General features: G+C 36.5%; 1 protein-coding gene across 1 annotated transcript in view; it reads left to right on the top strand.

Moving 5' to 3' along the window:
* Window positions 1–21,369, top strand: part of LOC103781860 (dedicator of cytokinesis protein 2-like) — a gene marked incomplete at its 5' end in the record, with an annotated part of 52,798 nt that overhangs the window by 2,994 nt on the left and 28,435 nt on the right. The window contains 4 exons of the mRNA XM_008949583.1: window positions 8,183–8,283; window positions 8,384–8,442; window positions 10,143–10,291; window positions 18,662–18,747. Of these exons, the coding sequence (XP_008947831.1) occupies window positions 8,183–8,283; window positions 8,384–8,442; window positions 10,143–10,291; window positions 18,662–18,747 (395 nt within the window). The remainder of the gene's footprint in view (window positions 1–8,182; window positions 8,284–8,383; window positions 8,443–10,142; window positions 10,292–18,661; window positions 18,748–21,369) is intronic.

Genomic DNA, 21,369 nt, shown 5'->3' with positions numbered 1-21,369 from the left:
GGTGGGGGGGGGGGGGAAACTGGAAACTGATGGAAGCTCAGTGTCATTAAGAAGCATTCAGAACTTCAGACCAGTTTGGAATCTCTCTGTGTAGCTCTATTTCTATTTTTAATTTATGCATATAGAAAAAAATATTAATTGGGACAAAAAAACCCTTGAGTGAGTTTGCTCTTTTGATCTGCAAGAAAATTTGGAAGTAGTGTATCTTCACTTTTGTGAAGCACTACAGCTCGAGGGCTGCTCATTTCCCCAGCCAGCCCTGCAGAGCAAGGGCAGCCAACCACACACTCCTGACACATTGTGCTCAGGTCCCTCTGACTCCCACGGGAGGAGCTGAGTGTTCAGGAGAAGGAGCTTCACAACAGCAAGCTCTCTCCTGAGTGTCACTAGTGGTCCAGATATCAACTACAGTAAATCTAGGACACACTTCCTAAACCCAGAATTGAGGTCATCACATACCATGGTGTGCATTTTAACCTCTTTACTCTGGGCTCTTTTTTCAAACGCCAGAGAAAAAATATGGTCTTCAAATGCACTGCTGCTGTTGCTGAACGCGACAGAGGTTTTAGTGAGCTTGGTTGTTTTTACAAATCATGTCCAGCTGTTTCACTTGATATGAATAAGTAATAGGAGTTGTGCATCTAAATTTAACTTTTGTAGGGTGCTGTATGCCCGTGTTACATAAGTGATGACTGCAGAACTAAAAACTTGAGTAATAAAAAAAGCCAAATCCAAGAATTGTTCCAAGAATCCAAGAATCTTCTTCATTCAGAGGACAGTGATTGAGTATGCAGCAGCCTTCAGCCTGTTAGGGGGCTATGTGCATTGCTGATTTCTGGTTTCAAAGAAAAAGGGGTGAGTAAAGTTCAGGTCATTACTGAGCATATACAGCAAGAACAGTGCTTCAAGAATTTGGAAGCTAAACCAGAGTGGACTATTTTAATATTCCAAATTAAGACTAGTTAAAATATAGAAATGGAATATATTGAGATGGGGGAAATAGACAATGCATATCATAGGTGATAAAATCATAGAACTGTTCTGTTTGGAAGGGATCTTCAAGTTCATCACATTGAACTGTTAACTCAGCACTGCCAGGTCACCTCTAAAGTAAAGGACCACATCTACACAGCTTTCAAATCCTTCCAGGGATGGTGATATCAGTTAATATTTTGAAAAAAAAATTGAAATCTTTCATCTCTTTGTAAAAAAGTGAATGGTTTACACGGTTTGTAGGATGGTGTTTTCAGATCTCATTATTAACAAATAGTTGAAGAGAAATTGTAATTTATTTTTTTTTTAAAGCGCTTTAGAGCACAGTGCAGTACATTTGAGGATTTTTCACTTGGCTGAATGATAACATGACACTGTTTAGTAGACAACACAACCATACAAAGAAAATAGACTGTGAAGTAATTGAGCAACTAAAAAAGGGTATTTTAAACCTAGAGGGAAAAAAAGCAATGAAGAAATTTGTTTGTTTTTTTTTTTTACTCATGAGATTCAGGCACATAGGAATGATGTGGTATCATTTAGGACCTGTTAAAGGACGTGTTATATCTGATAAATGATTCTTACAACCTTTACGTTTAAAACTATGAAGAAAATTTAAAGCCATAGGTTCAGTGATGAAGCAGTTATATACCTTAGAGACAGTCATGTCAAGAATCATTTTTCTTAGAGTTAGTTAAATAATTGTCTGATATTTGAGATTATATGCCTGCTGGGTGAAGGAGTGTTTTATTTTGGTTTTGTTTTGGTGTTTTTTTGGCTTTAGGGTTTGGGTTTTTTTGATGTTTGTGTGCTGGGTGTATGGAGACATACATCAGACATGTACCGAAAACAAGCCACCATTAGAAATTGTGTGCAGCAGGTATTCTCCATTGTTGGGATATAGTAAAACCTAGAACAATAAAGGACAAACTAGCTAAAGGTCACTTGTTAGAGAATATTTACTACTGTGCTGATGAGACAAATTGACTCCAGAGCAAATGATCTTACAGGGCAGAAGAGAGTGAATTTTCATTAAGTGATTGACCAAATGTAAACCATGAAGCAAGAATGAATGAAGGCTCACAATATTCACAGAACCTTAAGCTTCTGAGTGTATATATTACAAAAATAAAAAGAATCTTGCATAACGCATTACTGTGTATTCTTCAGTACTGAAAGTAAAGTGATACATGAAGATATAATACACAGACACCTGGAGTTTCAGTACAAATTACTGCGTCTTGAAACAAAGCATGCAGAAAGCTAGGAAATGTTTCTAAAGAATAGATTCAGTAGACACCTCTCTGAAGCAGTTCAACAGGTCTTGCCTTGGGACCTAGAGCTGTGTTAGCTGAGCTCCCAGGTTTCCTTCCAGATACACCTCTGTTTACAACTAGAAAATCAGTTCACTGAAGTGTAAATGATGTCACTGAAGGTTTTCAACGAGGGAGAGTATAATAGTTTAAGAATCTTTTTTCAGAATGAGCATATTAATATCGTGTAAGGCAATATGTTGATGCTATGCAGAAAAATACCAACATTAGAAAAGCAGGTCAGGTTAGACACTTTTCTGAAGACCATGACAGTATAGGTCTTAATGCTGTTTAGTTTTTTTGTTTCACTTTTGTTGCATATAGTCAATAAAAACTCTTATCTGTGTGACTGTAAATTGGTTAAATTTTCACTTTTCCATTTTTTTTGTATGTGTTTGCTTTTGATATTGTACTTATTTTTAATAATATGCATCAAGATTCACTTAACTGGTTGCAGAAGTGTCTCATCAGCCATCCAGTACCCACACTGCTTGCCACATGTTGGTGCTCACTAGGCAGGGTGATCTTAGGTACTTGTAGGAGGATTTGTACTGTGGGTTGGCTTTGATTTTTTTGCAGGGGTGGGGTAGGTGGGTGTGGAAGAGTGTAGCTATTGATAAGTAGATATTGAAAATTATAGAATATATTTTGGAAAAAAAATTCCCTGGGAATCACCTCTGGTTACTTGGGTTTAGTTAGAACAAAAACTTTGTATTGTCCTGCACTTATGAAACAGATATATTTGTTGTATCCTCAGTAAGTGTCTGAAAAGTTTATTTCATTTGTGAGAAATAGGACAATTCTGGGACTTTTCAGCACACTCTTACCTTTTGTGGTAATCGTACCACTTTTTTCAGTCAATAACTAGTAATTTTCTCTGACTAAAAACTTCTGTGTTTCAAGCCAAAGTGTTATATGCACACCTCAAGGGCAGTCCCCATGGTGTTAAAATAAGGGTGAATAATCAGGGGACAACGTGGCTTTCTGTGAGTGGCCTAAATATCTTTACAGTGAAAAAAAAAAAAAGTGTCTTTTTCCACCCATTTCTATTTTTTACTGAAGAACAGCCTGCTAGTTCATTTGCTATTCATTGGATTCACAAGGATTTTTAAGGAAGCAAATATTGGAACGTAGTTCAGCTTTGAAGTGGAATATTACCTATCCATGTGGATACAGAGATATGTAAGTAGGAAATTAAAAAAAAAGTACATTCAAACGTGATTTAAAATTTTCTTTGTTGTAGCACAGAAATAGGACAATTAAATGGCATTTTGATTCAGCAGATGTGTTTTAAATGTCAGCAATTTCCTTTCTTTTCTAAATGCAGAATTAGAAAAGGTTTTATTTCTGTTCTTTTTGTTTGTTTGTTTTGTTTTGCTTTTGTTTGTTTGTTTGTTTGTTTTTAAAGCCAGCAGAAAACCCTTTTCAACTTGCAAATCATGGGTTCTTTCCTCTTAATTTTATTTAGTTTGAACGAACCATAAGCCTGTCTTCCATCAACAGAAAAATGAAGATAAATGTTTAATGGTTGACTTAAACATCTCAGTTAAATTTTCCGATGTGCACATTTACCTTTGCAGAACTTATTTACACCTTGTATGGCATTTTGTTGTTTCTGTTAGTAGCTGATGTCAGTAGCTAGGTGCTGCTGTTGAGGAGAACGGAGTATTTTCACTCTGATCTCCATCAGCTCATGGCTCCACCAGCTTTGGCATTCCAAGTCTTGCTCTGCATGGGGAGCGTTTCCACCGGGTGGCTGAAGGCAGCAGCAGCAGCGTACGGGCAGCCCTCGCCCCCTCCCTCAATGCCACGTGATTCACTGGAATGGGTTGTGTTGTGCAACATTCCTTTTGTCAGGTTTCTGATTGGAGATGGCAGCTCCTGACATATCTGGGACAAGGAAGAGTGAAGAAACAGAAGTCATTTTGTTGTGGCCAGGCATAGCTATCCTAGAGCTTCTATTTTGGAAAACACAGTGCTATTGATTCCTGATCCTTCCTACCCTTCCTCTCTGTGGGTGTTTACAGGGCTCTAGAAAGAAATATATTTCTAAATCTGTACTGTTAAAGCAATTATAGTTTCATATTAATTGTCTGTATTCCTACCACATAATTTTATTATAAAAAGCATTAGTCCACAGTCTATTACAACTAAATCCAGTCTGGTTTAAAAGAAAATGCTTATTTTTCATGTTTTTCCTCTCTTTCTTGAATGTGTAAAGCACCATGAATAATTCAGCAGTAATGAAATGTACTTTAGCATCACAAATGGAATTGTGGAACTTATTTTTTGTTTTTACATCTTTGGTTAGAAATCCCAAAATCAAAAGCTTCACTGCATTACAAATATGCAGGGGACAATACACACTATATTGTGTAAAAATAGAGGTATAGTAGTGCTAGACATTGTAGAAAACCTTGGGAGATAGCTGATGTAGAAATTAATAGATAACGCAGCCATTAGAAAATTTACCCAACAGTATTAACTATATGAGCAATACTAGAAATGTTATATTTTTATATATTACGTATTGTATTGTGCATTTGAAAATAATATTATAAAAGACAATGCAGAATGATTTTCGTGAATGTTGGTTCAGAGTTTTAGGACTGCACGATGCAGCCATGCATGCTGTCTTGGTGATTCTATTTCAGTATCTGTAGCTGATCCATTTAAGCAATTTGTTTAAAACTGTACTCAAAAGTCTCACAAAAACAGTAAAAAATAGATATTTCTTTTAAACTATTTCATTTTAAGTGACAAAGAAATGTATTTCAATATTGGAAAAGAACATTACTGAAGTAAGATCAGTTACTAAGAGTGTCATATAACCTGGAAATCAATGGGTCTTTTCTTAGGTTCATTCAAGGTTCAGATAGGTTATTTCTAGCTAAGCTAGCTCGATAGCTGTGGTAAGTACACATAGTTTGGTATTATGCATACATTCAGAAGGTTTATAAGTGTAATTTTTCTACAACATCAAATGAAGGCAGTATCTATCTGCAATGTATTGTCTGCTGGTCTCAAGGGGCTGAACTTACTTTCTCCATGATATTTCAAGAAAAAAGCTTTAAACTAAATTATCATCTTGTCAGTTTTATGAAATACTAGAGTACATTTAGTATCTGCAATAATTTGTCAGAAATTCAGGCATCTTTATGTTTCTCCTCTGTGATGAAGAAAAATTGAGCAAAGGTGTCTGTAGAGAAAGCGTGTTGTAAACTGTGGGCACCAGTGTAAAGGAGGTGCTGGTTTCAGAGGTGTGTATGACGGAGGAGCAGCAGTATTTACGTTCAGTAGTCCTGCTGTCAAGTCATCCAGAGCTCCTCCTCTCCGTGAGATGGCTAGAAATTTCTTACTAAGTTAATTCCAGATTTTCCAATAATGCAGCTGTCATGTTTTCTAGGGGCAAGGCACCTTGTGTTCTCTAACCAAAAAATACAATTGGAGATCCTCTTCGTTTATGTTCCTTTAGTCCTTATCTAGAGGGGCAGTGGCAGATCTGAAGCCTGCTCAGCCTGTGTAGTTAACAACATGCAGCTGCAGTTGCCATGGTTTGAAGTGTTCGAACACACGGAGGCAGCCTGTGCTGTTAGGGTCAGGTGCTGCACCTCAGTGGGAGCTTGTAATGAATAGGTGAGAACTAAACAGAGAAGGGTCACTTCTCAGCTCCAGCTTTGTCTCCCAACGGCAGCCTGTGTCCCCAGCTGACAACTCAGCACTGGAGTTCTTGTCCGCACACAGCAAAGCACGAGGAGGGAGCAAGTCAGACCACGGGAGCTCAGGTCCTCTCCTGCCACTGTGCTGCTTCACTTCAGCCCTAGCACATGCTAGGTAACTGCATGTTCAATTGCAAAACTGTTTGGAATGTTATTGTGGGATTATGAGAAAACAAAACAGGTCTCAAACTGGTTTGGTGCTTTTTTTTTTTTTTTTTCATTTTAAAAGTCTGTTTCTATCAGCTTTTGCTGTTTTATACTTGAGAGAGGCTACTTGGCTTCGCAGCACTTTAAAGTGAGCTTTGAACTTAAAACCTGGCAAGTCATTTACTTGGATACACTGTTGAAATGCAAAGGATTTTTTTTCAGTCATCATAGGGTACTGTGGGGATGAAAGAAAGTTTATTTTATAAATAAGGATATTGAGTCTTCAGGGTGTGTCTTTAGCAAAGGTGGTACTGAACTTGGAGCTGTTAGGAGATAAACAGACCATTAACTGTAGCAATAAGGTTTCATTTTTCTCTCCATAATCTAGAATGGTTTGAGAAATATTCCATTTTACTGGTGTAATTGACATATGCAAAGTCTATTCCCTTTTTCATCAATAAACACAGCTTCTCAAGGGACTGAATACTCTAAATTGGTTAAATTAATCTTTTAAAATATTTGATCAGAGGGAAACAGGTCTTTCAGGGCATAAATAACATTTATCCTGGGGAAAAATGCTCTGAATTAGTATGTGCTATTAGTATACTGTCAAAAAATTAGAGAAGAGCATAATTTAAATATTTGGGGAGGGGGGGGAATGCTGCTGCTTTACTGGTGCTCCAATTCAAATGTAGCTTTTAATAAGGCTGTGATTGGTTTGGGTGAATTCAGAGCATCTTTGAATGTGTACTCTGTAAAAGATTAATAACTGTCTCCAGTGAAACGGTGCTTGAGCCTGTGTAGCTGTGCCGGGGATAACTGTGCTCTGAGCTGTCAATACAGGTGGGCAGGAACAGCCCTCCTAAGGGCTTTCAAATAAACAAGTCTGCTAAGGACAGCTTCAGACAGGTCTCAAAGGGAGGAATGAATTGAATACAGGATCTTCTTCACATTATAGAAGAAGTTTGAAATTTTATTTATTATAATTTTGTGTGTTGGTATCTATTCTCTCTGGTTATTTATTTTTTCCAGGTTATAAAGGACACAGGTCACTTAAAGTTTCTAATGAAACATTATATTTCTAGACTATTTAGCATGGGTTCCCAACCTAGGGATGTATTTCCACACAGAAAACAGAGCTCTGTAACTATTTGTTTTGTTTCCATCCTTTAAATTACCTCTGAATACATTTACCATTCTCTTTCTATTGTCTCAGTGATCCTACCATGCATACTTTAAGATGCAACTCTCATTTTAAAAGAAGTGCACTTTAAAAGAAGTGTCTAAGTGCTGACTGCTTAGAAGTTTCTGAAAGTAGTATTTACCTCCTTGAATCTGTGTTTCCTGGTGAGGTTTCCTTTCTCCATTTCCATCTCTAGCATGTGAGAGAAGTACTACGTTTTGACTGGAGAAAAAGTAATTTACTTTCAGAAATGAAGGATTGTGCACTGGGAATAAAAGGGGTTTTCTTCTACTTCAAGTACCTGACTCAGTACTGCTAGTAGTTATTTAGGGATGTATTTTGTCCTTGTTTCATGCAGAGAGTGCCTAACACAGCATATTTGGATTTCACACAAATGTCTGTTGAATTAAAATCCAAAGACAAGATAGTAGGAGCCTTTTTAGGCAGTTCTCAAATAGAGTGTAATTATATGGTATGCCTTTAAGTCCCAGCTGTTAGGACTCACCGGCAAGGAATTTATTTCACCAACCCTGCTATGTGTCATGTTTTACTGTTGTTAGCTAATGAATCTCATATGAAACTTTTTTTGGCAATATTTATTCAGCTGCCGTGTTCTTAAGAGCAAATGTATGTTAGTGGTTATTCAAATTCATCTTTCCTGCATTTCTACTAGTTGCACAATACTGATGCTGTACATCTTTGCATAATATACACATTTCACATTGCTTGCATCATTTGGTTTCATAATTTATTCAAGATTATGCATAGTTTAATATTATTCCTGCTTTTCTCAAAAGTATTACAATTTCCTTATATTCAATTTACAGCTGTGGAACAACTATTTTCATTTGGCTGTGGCTTTTATTACCCAGGAGTCACTACAGCTAGAAAACTTTTCCCATGCAAAATACAACAAAATCCAGAACAAGTAAGGAAAAATGTATACTTCAGCTTACATCTTTAATTTTCTAGTAAAACAATGATAAAGATAATGATAAAAATGCCTGTCTTTTTTTTTTTTTTCCTAGGTATGGAGATATGAGACGTTTAATTGGCTTTGCTATACGTGACATGTGGTACAAACTTGGTGAGTTAGGAAAATTAACTTGGTTGCAACTGAATCCGTGGCATATTCCTTGTTTCATTGAAAAATATCTGACATGAAGTGCTTTTGTAAATATTTCTGCTATTTGAATTTAAAATATGTTTTCACTCCTGTAATTAAGCTTGGGACTGACACGAGATACAGTTTGACTAGGGCCTATTTTTTTATTTCTGAGACTACGCACAAGCTTTCCTCAGATTAAAAAAAAAAAGTAAATAAGTGGTTGAAAACAGAAGATTTCAGAAAAATTATTTTGCTGACATTGAGAGCCACAAAATTTTTCCCTGGGAGGGTTTCTACTCAGTTGGAATTTTCAGTTCCAGAAATTAGCAAGCTCAGCTTTGGAATCTGTTTACATTAAAATTACAAAACTTTTTTGTATTTGTTGTACAACCACACTCTGCTACTGTTGCTTTTAGAGCTTATGATAAACAGAACAGCAATGTATTATTCTAGGAAAATACATATTACAGAGGGTGTTTGAAATACATAGTGATGGCAGTTCTGATGATACTTATGATTATACTTTGAACTGCAAGCTGAATGTTCAGTTTAAGACAGTTAATCAGAAGACTCGATTTCATCAGTTGTGTGCTAAGCTCTTTTGGTTTTAAATGTAAGATTAGTTGCTTGATCAAGCAATAGATATTGCTGTCATTTAGCTGAAACTTTCTTTTTTTTTCTACTTTAAGTGAGAGCATTGTTTGGGAGGATGAAGATTTTTTAGGGTGCATGGATAGCTACACATTACATTAATTTCTATGGTTTTCAAAAATTACAGACCTCTAAGGTCTAATGCTCAAAGGCATTGGAAGTTATTCATTCTTTATAAGATTCTCCTCAATCTTATTGACATTCCTGATTTAACTGGGATTAATAATGATTTTAATCAACATGAGTGGAAGATTATGAAGGCACCCATACGAGAAGAAAATGGGAATCAGATTACGTTTTAATTCTGGAACAACTTAGTCATACTTGTTTGTGAGAATATTGTGTCTCTTTACAAGCTTTGGATAGTTTTGGTGTTCTTACATAGGTCATTGGCTTTTTGATGGTTGTCTGCTCCACGTACCACATATCTTTCTTTCCCAAGTATCAAGAAACATTTTACGAATGTCTTGGACCTGACTGAGTTTTTTTGCAGATTTGGATGTTCATTGGCAGCTGGTGTGATGCAAGATAACTTAGTGTGGTTTTGGGAGTTGTGTAGATAGTATTTCTGCTATTACTTGCACAGTTTGATGCATTGGTTGGCTTAATTTATTCAGATAAATGTGTCACGTTATTCAGAAATGAAAGCAAGTTATGTTTTCCTCTGTAAGCTAGGAAGATTACACCGTGTAACATTACCGTGTGGCGATCTCCTACTGAGAGAATTTGGGGGAGTCAGAGGTTTATTGCTTCAACCGTTTAAAAGGCAGCAACAAAAGCTGAAGAACTGAAATGTTCACTGAAAATGCCAACTCAGCTGGCATACATGTTTATTTTTGGTACTGAATTCTGGCATCTTAGAATAAGACTATATCCATTAACATACTTAGAGATGGCTCACTAAATTGTAAGAGTTCAGCAACACAGACAGTTTAAGACAGTACTTTAAACAACTGTATGTTCTAAACGTTCCCCTAAAAACAGTATTTTATTTTCTCTCAAGTACCTAATTTGCATTTCTGTTTAAGGCCAGAATAAAATTTGCTTTATTCCGGGGATGGTTGGACCCATCTTGGAAATGACTCTTATTCCAGAAGTTGAACTACGAAAAGCCACAATCCCAATTTTCTTTGACATGATGCTGTGTGAATATCAAAGGACAGGAGAATTCAAAAAGGTAACTAAAACTACTCTGTGAGAAAATTCATCGTGATGTCATACAGTCAGTTTATTTCTACTAAGTATTTGTTGTATAGGCTTTTTTGCTTTCAGAAAGTAAAATAAAAAATATAAAGATCAAAAGGAAGAGGTCTTGTACAAGTAAGTATAGACTCTCCAGAGTGAAATAGTAAGAATTGGCATAATACTTGCATCACAATAACAGCAATAAGGCACTGAAATAGGGTCACAGAGAGGTTACAGAATCTTTATCAAAATTTTACAAACGTTACTGAGAGGTTCTGAGCAACAAGGCATGACATTGAAGTCAGCCCTCAAATAGGTAAAAGGTAGAATTAATTGACCTCTAGAGGCCCTTTCTGATCTACATCTTTTGTGATAGCCCTTCCTTGTGACCTAGATATTGATAAACCAAAACTTGCAATTTTTCATACAGAATGTCTGACAGAAGTAGCAGTGAATTGTTAATGAAGTATTATCAGACTTCTCAGCAAACTCTAACTTCTCCCAACATTTATTAGGAGAAAGATAACCTCTGTGAAGGTCTGACTTTGCTGATGTAGTTTCTACAGCAAATTTGAAAAGGATTTTTACATCACAAGTTTTAAATAGGTTTGATAGAAATTGGGATGGGGGGATAGGACATTTGGGACTGTCATGTAAATTTCCTGCCACTATTTGCAGTGTCTGCCTGGGCAGTGGGTACCTGGCCATTTCTTTCCTAGTTGACTTTTCCATTTTCTGCAAGGCCTTTGCACATGGACTCCCATTATTCCATTCACACTCTGCCTTTCACTGTAAATTTTAAATTGGAGATTCAGACTTCATAGTTGCACAATTAATTCAGGACAATCTGTGGAACACTAAGTGGCAAACAAAAAGTCATCATTTTAGACATCCTTTGGAAAGTATGATTATGTCACTCATGTACCCAGCTACGTTTAATACTTTCAGCCATGTGGGGCACTTCTCTGTCAACTAAGTCTGGAACAAATGAGCAGATGGAATTTCCGTTTTGGTCTGTATTCCACAGTGCAAAGCTTTTGGTTCAAAGCCAAGATTAAAAATCGCTTTGCTTCTGTGCATCTGTTCTCTCCATGCCTTAATAGTCCTATATTTTCCTTCTTAAAAATCTTTTCCTTCTTTTGGCTTATACTTCATCTCCTGGGAGAGATGTACAGATCTGTGCAATCCAAAAATCCTGAAAACTCATCAGTCATACTGACTGATTAACAAGAACAAGAGTTTAGGAGCCTGGGAGATACCAGACCCTTAAATCACTTCTTATGCTAATATAAATAAGTTTTAAATGATATTTTTTCAGTGCTGAGGAACAAGGACATTCATTTTATTGCAGCTTAAAAATAAGAGGTAACTTTTATCATGTGGCAGTAAAACTATTTAATAAGTGAGCAGTTGAGTCTCATTGGATTCTAATTTTCTGCTTTAGAAATTGTGATCATTCATTGGTCAATAAAACTGGGTTTTATTATTTTCTTTCCTATAGATGAGGTAATTAAGATAAATTTCTTAATCTTGTATCTCTAAGTTGGGCAGTTCTGTAGAACTTAACCTTTATTGAAGATATATGGAGGAGGTCATTAATATTTACTATTTTAGTCACAAAATGTTGGTAACCTATCTCTCCTTGGAAGATCAGGTTGTCCATTTTATTAAGGTCTTTATTAAAAAGACACATCAAGCAATCTTGTACTTTTTCTTCGAACTGATCATCTGAGGCCAAAAGCTGGAAAAGACTTACTTAGAAAACAGAAGCAAACAACAAAACCTAAACCAAGCCAAAAGAAACAAACCGAAACCCCAATGACAAAACCCAAACCAAATTTAAAAGAAAAAAAAATTAGCTCTTTGCAGAGTAAAATAAAATATTGAAATAAACATGGATTCAAGTTTCATTAAGGATTTAACTTGGCTCAGGAAAGATTAATCTGTGTTTATAGTCTTGTTCAAATAAGTCATTCTGTTTGTGTTTGGTATTTTCAATTTAGTGTCTCTCATTGATTCCATCAGTTGCTGAAGCCAACTAGGCAAGTCGTCTATATTTACTTTCCCTCCTGGTTGTTCTTTGATTGTGTGAGAAAACAGTGCTGACTGATGGGTGTTCTTGGGCTTGCATAGCTGTTGGTAGGGTTAGGGGACAGGTGTTTGTTCTTAGTGAACCTGCTGAAGTCTCATACCTTTGTGAGCTGGCAGCTGTGAAGGGTTACTAAATGAGTGAATAGAAGTGTTCTGAGCCACCTTCTCTGGTACATGTGATTTATAATTGCTGTAGATACCTGTATTTCTCACTCTCAGTTCTTGAAATTGAGTTATGCATACGGATGCCAGGAGGATGTGAGATCATCCCATAAGCAGAAATCAAGTTTGTATTGCTTGGTCCATGTAGAAAAAATTGAGATGTTTTGTGGTTAGGTATTGAAGTGTGTTCACAGATGTGGTGATTTATTGGATCTGTTAGATAAACAAGTGGGTGTTTTTAAAGCCAGATTGGTGATGGTGACAATGAGGCACACTGTTGAAGTTAGAGTTTCCAGGCCTTAATTTTGGCAAAGCCACATTGAAACTATTTCTGCCAGCTTTAAAAATTATTTTCATTCAAAGAAAGATGCTTAGGAAGAGGTTTTTTTTTTTTTTTGTTCAGATCCAGCATCTGTGAAGTTATTGCCTCTCAGAGAAGTAATCAATTCTCTACCTGCTGAATAAGTACTAGGAAGGATTTAGGAAGTAGAATATTTTTAACTGGTGCCTCACTTACACTATATTCACAGATTTCTGTCTTACTGTAGTAAGACCACAGACTTCAGCTATAGAAAATGGCTGGATTGGATGTTTTTGCTAAGTATTGCCTTGCTCTGAAACTGCCAAGTACTTAGGTTACTCATGTTACTAACAAACGTGCATACACTAGTATACATAATACTTAAACATAGAAATTAATTCTGAGCCCTTTAAACTTCTTTTTCAGCCTGAGCCAGCCAGAGTAATATTGTTTTTCTCTTTTTCTATATTTAAATGATAGCTTTTTATTCTCTATTATTGGTATAGTATGTACTGTTCCACTGGCAATATTTAATTTGTATTCTAATTACAGAAAGAGCTAATATTAGAGCAGAAAAACCTGCAAGAAACAGGGCAAAGAATTGTTTTGGATCACAAAGTATTGGTACTCCTGACAAACTGAAATTCTTTATAGCTGCTAAAGAAAGAATACAGTTCCCTTTTATTTGAAAAAAAAATAAATAATTAAGAAGTAGTACTAGTATTGTAGTCCTTGGTTTCTACTCAAATCAGAAAATGGGGTTGTTGAACAATTTATAGTTTATATAACCACAAAGTTTTCTGAGAACCCTCTTACGGTTAGTTTTTAAATGGAGATTCTAAGATCTGAAGTCATTAAGGATTTTGAGGAGCACTGTAGAGCCTAATCAGTATGCCACAGAGATGAAACATTTTCTGCCAACTTCTCTTGGAGTATTGGATGGCTACATGCTGCTCAGTTCTGCTGGAGTTAGTCCTGTACTGCTATTAATGTTTTGCGTATGCATACTGTACTGGCTTGCAAATTCACATTCAGCATTGACCTTTTATATGTAGGCATCTCACTGATGATAAATAGCAACATATTTTCTCAACTTTCCTCTTCATCCAGGCAGCAGAATATTTTAACCATTCTGTGTCCATTTGAAACAGCATTATTCCTGTTTTCCTGAACATTACTTACCTACACAGTCATCTTAAAATACACTATACCTGGTGCTGGGCTGAAGTCACTTGTCTGTGCCATTGCATCATGTGTAACAACGTGTGTACAACTTGTATCCACATTCTTGTGTTTCACACTGAACCCCTGTAAAGTGTTTAAATATTTCTGTTTGAAGCATATCTCTCTGGGGCTGCATTATAATCACGAACATTTCTGGTTTCACACATTTACAGCTGGGTTTTTGTTGTTTTGACCTAGACTAAGAGATATGATGTGGTTGAACTTGCTCCTTCCTCCCTGCCCCTTCTAGAGAAGAGAGAAGTGCATCTGTATTGCCTAATTTTCTTCACCCAGTTTTTTGCTCTTTGTTGTGATGAGTGTAGAATATAGGCCTCTCAAGACACTGTTTTAAAGCTCCTTGCAAGAAGCAGCAGTCCACTTCAGTCTCCTGTCTTGTCTTGTCTGAAGAGCAGTTTGGAGCATTGGAATGTCCCAGTAGATATGGGGTTGGATGTATGGCTTCCTGCTGTCTCTGATGAATGCTGGTTGAGTCACCCAAATAGTGCTTCTGTCTCAGTATGGAATTGAATTTGTTGCTGTGAGAAAGCAAAACTTGAGAATTTCTACAGTGAATGGGCAGCAAGGATGTAACATAGGTCAGCTATCTGAAAACTTGAAATCTGAATAGAATGTGGATTTTTAAATTTATTTTTTTTTTTAGGTTGTTCTCAGGCATAGATCTAAAAATGTATAATTAGAGGTATTTACCTATTATGTAGCTTAGAAATCTGTTTCTTCAGGAAGCTGTTTTAACATTACTGCACTTAGTGACATTAGGGGCAAAATCATATCCTTTGCTAATCTTCTGGAATAACTTTGACTTTCACTGGTGGTCTTTAGCTGAATCTCAGGACAAAGATGAAGAATATAAAATATTCTGGAGAAAATCAGAGATTGCTTAACCTTCAGTCTTCAAAAATGCTGAGTACTTTTTCTGAATTGAGAGTTTTAATCATGACCTGCTTGAAGCAAGTACATGTAGTAACACGTGCAGTTAGAATGTTGTGTTCTCTACAGCTGAAGGAACTGTCCCTTCCAAAATATTCAACTGCAAATATTTGTGACTTGCTTAGTGTTCTGAGTGGAAGAAATGTTTTCTTTTATGAAGCCTTGGGCTTGGCTTCTTCTACTGAAGGCTGAAGTTTTTGATAAGGTTGCATTTAGAGTAAGAAAAAATAGGTTGCATTGCAGTTCCCTAACAGTACTGTGTATGAAATACTACAGTAATTCTGCCATCAAAGGCTTCCAGTTGTCTGATGGGAGGATCTGGATGCCAGCCTGCCAAAGCTCTCAGTTACACAGAAACACAACAGGGAGAAAACTGAATAATTCCTATAATGAAAAATGTAAACGAAAAATGTGAATATTTGCCATGTTATTACAGTAATGAATTCTGTCATTTTTACAGTGCTTTTAATAATTATATCTATGTAAAGCAACAGAGCTTTGTTTCAGTGTGGATCTAGTTTTCTAATGCTTTCTCTGTGCCTCTTGACATGTTAATGGCTTACTTAGAACCTTGTGCTAGATCTTTCCCACCTCTTGAAAATACTCTGCTGAGGTTTCTTTGATCTGAGGCTACGTCTTACTGGGACACTAATTTTTCTTTAGAACCTGGAGGAGTCTCTTTCAGACTTGTTTCCTGCTTTTCTCAAATGTCTTCTAACCCACACTTACCTATCTTCTTATCTGCACTCCTCTGCATGTCTCTCTCCGTAGCATGTATGCTTACTCCTAGGGCACGAGGGAGCTCATTTTCAGCATGTCTCTATTGCTGCCTCATTGTGCTGTGTGTAGCAGTGCCAAACAGTCAGTATACATGAATAGATATTTGTGCATAGAAAGAAATATAAACTCTGTCACACCTAAGTAATTTATTCATATGATACTCAAGGATTTTAGTAGGTATCTTGAGGTGAGGGGGTTGAGATTTTGTGGCTGCATGAGGACCTTGACATCCACATTAGGAAAGTTTTAAAAAGTGTTGGCATTAAAAACTCTTACTTCTTTAAGTGCATGGGTTCTTTACAAATCTCTATCAAATTGTTTTCTGGTGTGATGGTATCTAAACATAACACAATTAGTTGGACAAGAACAAAGAATGACTAGAGCTTCAGTAAGGTTTTGAGATGGATGGAACATACTTCCTTTCAGAGGGTGTGCCCAAACGAACTGGAAGCTTACTGAACAGTTTTGTCCAGGCTTTCAGCAGTGCTAAAAGCCCACACAACGAATCAAGCCAATGAATCTTGGCAAGGTTTTATAAATTCTAAGGTTTTCACATAATAAACCAAAAAGAGATGTCAAAGAATGAAGAATGAAAAAAAAAAAAAAAAAGGAAATGATTACAAGAGGCTTAGAAGCACTGAAAATATTCAGTGAAGGCTAAACACAGAACAAGGTCGAACTGCCTGAGGTACCCAGAGAGCATGAAAAGTATTCCCATTGTAGTTAGAGCCAGAGACTGGTTAATAAAAGAATGGCTCTGCCTTGAAGGGGATTTCCACTGGTGGTGTCCATTTCCCACCTGCAGGTGCAGAAAGATACCTGCTTCTTCACAACATAATATGTGAAGCTTGGTAATAGATATGTTAATGGGCTGACTGCTTTTTAGTCAGTGATGGGGTTATTTTTGTAACATATTATATTAATATTTATTTCTGCTAAGCTTATTGAATTAAATTATACTCTGCCATGCAACTTTTGTACATTACATTAATTTTAATTAATTCTCCATTTTCTAAGGTTGATGTATCAGATCATTTTAGAACAGTTTATTTTTTCACTGCTTTGGTTTGTCTCAGATCCTGTCTGAAGGACAGCAGTAGCCTAGTATACCCAGCAGCTGGGTTCAGAATGCCTGGGTCTACACCGGACAATGTTAATGGGGGGCTATGTTCCCTGGAACCCTCTCCCAGTAAATTCTTAACTGACTTCTGCCCCCTCCCCCCAGTATTTTTTCATTTTTTATTAAGGAAATAAAGCCACAAAACCCCAACTCATGTATTCCAGTTACAAGTTCGCTACATAAATAACAACTATTTGATGACAATTTTTGAATGTGTAAATCTTAATGCTTGGAAAGGGGCAGGGGAGAACCCAAACCAATCATGTGCATGTATTATGGTTTCCATGGTTTGACTTTCCCGGTCCTGGATGCAGTTTGCATAACATAGGGTAAAGGCATTGCAAGTTAATTACAAATCCTCATCTAGACATGTTACAATGGATTAACCCTTTCAAAATGATAAAGCAATTTCCTGTGTATTCCATATATATTCCATATATATTTCTATATATTGCAAAAGCTTTGAAACAACAAATTACAATTGTATTTTTACATTGCTATAACATAATAACATTTTTAAAAGGCTTTATAGAATCAAGATATGATCCTGCAAAGTGCTGGGTTAAAAACCAATCCAATGTGTGCTGCCATTTCTCAAAGAGGTACTGATTTATTACTATGGTATGTTAGTGGTATATTACCTAGAATTTCTCAAGAGATGTTGCCGGAGTTTATCTCACTTTAAAGATGTCAAGCTATTGTCACTGACAATTTGTGTGTGTGTTTGTAACAACAATTTTCCAGGTTAGCATTAGTTTCCCAGATAACTTTTTTGCCTCTGTGACAAACAATGAAAATAGACTTTAGCTTTTTCTGAATACGGTGAGATACTCTTCCCTTGCTTAATTATGTAAAACTACCTGAAGAGTATGAGAGAGGTTGTTACAAGATGCAACACGATTGCAAGTAAATAATATAGATAATATCTTCAGATATGCAGCTTCAAAGTTTTCTTGCAGGAATGATGGAGACCAGTAGTCAGGTTGAAGTTTCAAGGGTGATTCTGCAGACTGGCATGTAGGGCTTCTCTGTAAGCCAAGTGTGGATAAAGGGAAATTTAGAAGCCTTGGAGTTAGAAGAGTTGGCTGATTAGTGACAGCTAAGGTCACAGGCTGTGACCAGTGAAGAAATATGAACAGTTTTTTTCCCTTTGCATGCACACAGGCTACATAGATTCTTACTCAATTCAGAGAGGGGGAAAAGATACTTTGTGATCTGAAAAGGAGAGAAATAAGGTGGCTGATAGCTCCATATAAAGCGGTGTCATAACTGTAAAGTAAAATTGAAGAAATGAGGCAGTAGAGGGGAAAGAATTATGCTTAGCTACAAAAATTGATTGTTTGCTGTCTTTGTTCATATGCCACTCTTTGCTAATTAGGGTCTAGATAAGCCTAACAAATAACAAATAAATAAGGTATTGCATACTCTAGGATTGCTCAGATTTTTTCTGGGTGAACGTAATTCTACTTTGAAATCCAGCATTTCAGATTAGTGATGTTCTTTGAAAACCTCTAAGACAGACACTGTAAAATGGTTTCCTCAGGTTATTGTATCAGTTGGTTCAAAGAAACAGGTATCTGGAGATAGGTATGCATTATTCAACTGGAATATATTCCAGCATTTAACAGTTGGGAATATGTAATTCAACTACACAAAGATATTCTTTTGATGGTATATTAAAATGTGTTTGACCTTTGGATATTCTCTCAGTGTTTTGATTTTTCTGTCTTTATTAGTTTGAAAATGAAATAATTCTGAAGCTGGACCACGAGGTGGAAGGAGGACGAGGGGATGAACACTACATGCAGTTGTTTGAATCCACGTAAGTAGTGCTTGAGAAGAAATGCCTTCAGGATGTGTTTTTAGCTTACTGTTCCCACTTCTCAAGTTCATAACCTCACTTAAAAATAAAATAGAATCTTAGCAGCTTTTTTAATGACAGGACTGGAAATACTGTACTCTTTTGGTAAACTTGGTTTGAACTGTAGCTTTGCTCATAGAAACTGTTTTCCTGGTTGCTTTTCAGTATTTTTTGCTCCAGCTAAATAATGAAGAAATTATACCCCATCTGCATTTGTCTGTCCAAATTTCAAGCAAAGATAATCCAATAGTCACTGTAATTATTAGTCTTTTTCCATTTTTCTTTATAACAGTTCTTGTTTTCATTTCACACTGATAAGAAGAAAAATGTTTCACTTGCTTTCCTTGATGTCTAGATTGGCCTCCAGGAGGTTATTCTTTGATCTTTCATGAAGTGACTATCCTGGAATGAGAATACTGCCAAGTGCTACATTTTAATAAAAATATTTCCATATCTCTAACAATCCTAAGCTTGATCCAGCATCTCCTTCTCTTCTTGGCTGACCATGTTCAGTGCTCATTACATCTAGTTTTGTTCTTGAAGGTAATAGCTACATCTTCATTTATGGCAGGTTGGGTGTGTGGTCTACGGGGTAATGATGGAATCTTTGTACCTACCTCTCAGAATTTGTTCCTAGCTTTGTGCCTTTGACTGTACCAGGGAGGAAGTACATCACTCATTCATTGTACACTTTCTCAAGTATTGATAGCCAGTTGTTTTTGTAACTGCAGTTATTAAGTATAAAAACACTGTAGCCCTTCGGTTCCCTGACAAAAATGATACAGGCTTTGTGACATGAGGTGGGTGTGTTTTTCCTTTCTCAAAGCTTGCTACCTTGTATGTAGTCTTTTTTTGTGTAGGGGGTAGCAATACTGGCAACATCACATCCCTCAGCAGATAAAGCATGAAATCTGTGTATATCACAATGAAAAAAAAGTCTACTTTCAGTGAAAACATATTTTAAAAAAAAATAAATTCTATACTCAAATATAATAATATGTTATCTTATGTAAAATATATGGAATTATGTCCAAATTAAATAGCAAAAGTTAAAAGAAACATTTAAATCAGACATAATTTTTTTCATCCTTTTGTTAGTTTCATTTCTGTCTTGTGAGCAGGCAGATAAAATGTAGAGACAGACTTGAAAAAGTACAAGTACTGAAACTTTTTAAGCAATATAAAACTATTATTTGAAACTGATACACTGACAAGGGCAGATGAAGTTTTAAAAATGTCTCTTTCACTTCCTAACATGCAAGGATGCAGACTGAGAGCAATAAACTAATTTATTTGTTGTGAGTGTTTACTGTCTGAGTTCAGGTCTTGCGCTAGCTAAGGGATGACACAGAGATATTCAGACTACTTCTTGGTATTACCAAAACCAGGCCTGCAAGTCACACTGCTGCAAAGCCTGAACCCTAGTGCCTGCCTGAGCTGCCACTACCATTCATTGTCCCTCACGCTGGGGATTCAGCTGACACATTGGACATTTATTGCAGTGCTAAACTTTCCTTGCTGCTAGTAATTTTTTTGCCAAATGTCCGTTCTAAATCTTCCCCACCTCACTTTAAGCCAATTATTTCGTGGTTTACCCGCAGGGGACATAAAGAGTCATTTATTTTGTTCCTCGTTGCAGCAGCTCTTAACAAATTTGAAAGTTGCTGTGAAGTTTCTTTGGTCTTCTCTTTAAGGTAAACAACCCAAATACTTCAGTTTATCATATGGGATGTTTTCTGGACATTCCAACAATGTCTGCATCTATTTTGAAATACTACATTGCCTGAAAACTGGAGCAAGTATTCAAACTGAAACTTCATCAAGACAAGGAGCAAAGCTTCCTTCAGATCTTGTGTATAAGACTTTGACATTTACTTTTTCAAAGCTGTGTAACATTGTTTGCTTTTCCCATTTGCAGTTTACTTTTGCATTCAAATATTTTTCTAGAGAGCTGGTACCTGTCCTGTTAAGCCCTATTTTTCAGTAGTGCAGTTAACCAATCTCATCACACATACTACATAACATTTGATCTTCCTGCTTAAGGTACCTTACTTTTTTGACATACCTGTTTTTTTCCCCTTGATACTGTCTCACGTTCTACAAGACTTCAAGTTCAAGGTTTCCACATTTCTGAAGACATCATTTCATATTATTTCCAGATAATATTTTTTGTTCCATCCCTGCAGTTGTTTGATGATGCCTGTAGGGGAACAGTTGAAGAAGAGACCTGTCTGGTTTAGGACCCTGTTCTCTTCTTTCTATTGTTTGTGTGGTATTGATTTGTTTTAAATCTTCCTGTGTTCACACCTTTCCAAGATGGGTTTTTAAGCCTCTGTCCCTAACTCCCTGTTCCAACTGGAAAGAGACTGTAGTTAAGTTGGGCTCCAGATCTATTCATTTGGTCATATTTTAATCATCTAAATTCTATCCTTAGAGCTGTAACCCTCTGCATTCCTACACAATTGCAGTTGCCACCTGAATGCAGATATTTAGTGGTGGCCAGTGACTGTCTTGTGTGTCGACACTCACCTCTGCAGCCAGCACTGACCCACGGTGGCTGCTTGCTGGCAACTTACCCGTGCC

This window comes from Merops nubicus, unplaced genomic scaffold (assembly GCF_000691845.1).
Source record: "Merops nubicus isolate BGI_N331 unplaced genomic scaffold, ASM69184v1 scaffold22991, whole genome shotgun sequence".
Classification (NCBI taxonomy): Eukaryota; Metazoa; Chordata; class Aves; order Coraciiformes; family Meropidae; genus Merops; species Merops nubicus.
Note: the sequence above shows the minus strand (reverse complement) of the source record. Positions and strands in the feature narration are given on the sequence as shown.